We start from the raw sequence: 2,562 nt of genomic DNA on the forward strand, positions 1-2,562 counted from the left end.
GCTCCCCTTTTTACTCCACTTTGCTTGCATCCCCTCGCTGGCGTGACGCGGTTTTTTCTTCTTTAACAAAGGCTGCTCCGCCGCCGTGGGAAAGCGATACACGACCGGACCCTCTGACAGAACGCGGGGAGTATAAAAACACCTCTCCAACTACAACCCCCATAAACACGCGTACCTTAGAGGCACCCCTATGCGTTTCTCCTTTGTAACCCCCCGTTCTTTCACATCCGCAACGCTTGACATAGCGAAATGACGGAGCTGTACATCCTGTTCGAGTGTTCCGCGGGATATTTCCTGCTGAGAGTAAAGGAATGGGAACAAATAGGAACAAACGAAAATTTGGAGAAGAAAATACAAAAAGCAGATTTATTTCACGAAATTGTGCAATTATGTTCATTTATATCATTTGAAACGGCTGAAAGGGCGTTGAATAATTTAATCCATATAAATGAAGGAAAGGCTACCGATTTTTTATTAACCTTTTTAGAACAAAATTTACCCAGTAATAAAAGTCAATACGAGTTAGGAGTAGCAGATCTCAATTTAGGCAAGTATCTTTCAAACATCGGTTTCAACGTAGTTCATAATAACAACATTTTAGAACTCTTCAGAGCATGTAGAGAATTTTTTTTAAAAAAAATTGGTACCTATGTAGACAACTGTGGTGATATCGATATCAAGCATTTCAACATTGGATTAGGACATAGCTACTCGAGATCTAAATTAAAGTTAGACCCAAGGAAACAAGATAAATCAATTATTAACAGTATAGGTACAATTGAATCACTTGATAAAAATATCAACCTTTTCAGTATGAGAGTAATCGAGTGGTATAGTTGGCATTTTCCAGAACTGAAAAAAATTGTAACAGATGTATGTATGTATTGTAAGTTAGTGAACTTAATAAAAATTAAAGAAAATTTCAATTTCGAGGATGAAATGGAAAGGGAGAAGATAAACGAAATTACAAAAGATGAACAAATCACTGAGAAAATTATTAAAGTAGCTAACCTTTCTATTGGACAAGAACTTACACAAGAAGATCTCAACAATATAATAAATTTTTCAAATGAAGTTATTAATTTATTTAACACAAGGAATGTATTATGGAATTATTTAGACAAGAAATTAAATATCGTTTCTCCAAATTTGAAGGAGCTTTTAGGAAATACGTTAAGTGCTCGGTTGATTAGTCATGCGGGATCTCTCGTTAATTTAGCTAAATGCCCATCTAGTAGTATTCAAATTTTTGGATCAGAGAAGGCTCTTTTTAACTCTCTTAAGGGAAATAAAAAAACTCCTAAATTTGGGATCCTTTATAATTCTTCTTACATTTCGAAGACTCCTCTCCCTATGAAGGGTCGTATGTCTAGGTACCTCTCCTGCAAGAGTGCCATGGCTGCTAGAATCGACTCCTTTTCGGATCACCCTACCAATTCTTATGGAATCATTTTTAAGAAACAGCTAGAGCATAAGATTCTTCACATGGTCAAGGGGGTGAAGCTGTCCAAAAATATTGACTACATGAATGAGGCTGAACAGATTTACAATCGAGAGGTTGGTGCCGTCCCAGACCAGGAGGAGGACCAGGAGGGAAAGAAGAAGAAAAAGAAGAAAAAGAAGAAGAAGAGCAAGAAGAAGAGCAAGCAGGGAGCGGAGGAGGGAGCGGAGCAGGGAGCAGAGGAGGGAGCGGAGCAGGGAGCAGCGGAAGGAGCAGAGGCGGGAGCAGAGGAAGGAGCGGAGGAAGGAGCGGAGGAGGGAGCGGAGGAGGGAGCGGAGGAAGGAGATGACCAGAACGGTGATATCAATGGGGATATCAATGGAGATGTCAATGGGGATGTCAATGGGGATGTCAATGGAGATGTCAATGGCGATCTCGATGGTGACCAGAATGGAGACCTTAATGAGGAACAAAACGGGGAAGCGGACGAAGCCGAGGTCGAAGCAGACCAGACCGCTGCTGAAGTAGACCAAAGTGACGCCGACTCAGACAGCGACTGACGTGCGCGCGTGAAGCTCCTGCATTGCCGTTTTTCCTGCATAGTAATCCATTTAAAAAATCTTTTTTCTTTTTTCCTTTTTTTTTTTTTATGCAAAAAAGTGCATTCTCTTCCCAATGCAGAACGTCTCTTTGTTCACCGTTCAGCTTTATCCAACGTTGTCTTTGCCTACGAACTGTTTTTGCCACCACGGAGGCTCTTCCCTTTTAATTTATTCGTGTGTTTCGGTGTTCCGGTGTTGCCACATTGCCGCTTTACCGCATTACCGCTTTACCGCATTACCGCTTTACCGCATTACCGCATTACCGCGTTGCCGCGTTGCGGGGTGGGCTTCCCACTGGTGCGGGAAAATGGATGGCAATCGCGCAGAAAATTGGTTAGCAGCAAATTGGATGGCAGCAAATTGGATAGCAGCAAATTGGATAGCAGCAAATTGGATAGCAGCAAATTGGTTAGAGGTGTTACAGGGGGAGGCGGCACCTGCCTGCAACTCGCGGCAATTCGCTGTAGCTCGCTGCAATTCGCTGCAACTCGATGTAACTCACTTCCACTCGGGTTGAAA

At 42.2% G+C, this 2,562-nt stretch overlaps 1 protein-coding gene across 1 annotated transcript; it reads left to right on the top strand.

The window, feature by feature from the left end:
- Positions 1–249: 249 nt before the first annotated feature.
- On the top strand, positions 250–2,001 carry PCYB_092460 (nucleolar protein NOP56; the record flags this gene model as incomplete). The annotated part of the gene is made up of 2 exons (XM_004222359.1): positions 250–819; positions 892–2,001. 2 exons carry the CDS (start codon positions 250–252, stop codon positions 1,999–2,001), a joined length of 1,680 nt encoding a protein of 559 aa, XP_004222407.1.
- Between the last annotated feature and the right edge of the window lie 561 nt (positions 2,002–2,562).

The sequence above is a fragment of the Plasmodium cynomolgi genome, chromosome 9, assembly GCF_000321355.1.
Source record: "Plasmodium cynomolgi strain B DNA, chromosome 9, whole genome shotgun sequence".
NCBI classification, from domain to species: Eukaryota; Apicomplexa; class Aconoidasida; order Haemosporida; family Plasmodiidae; genus Plasmodium; species Plasmodium cynomolgi.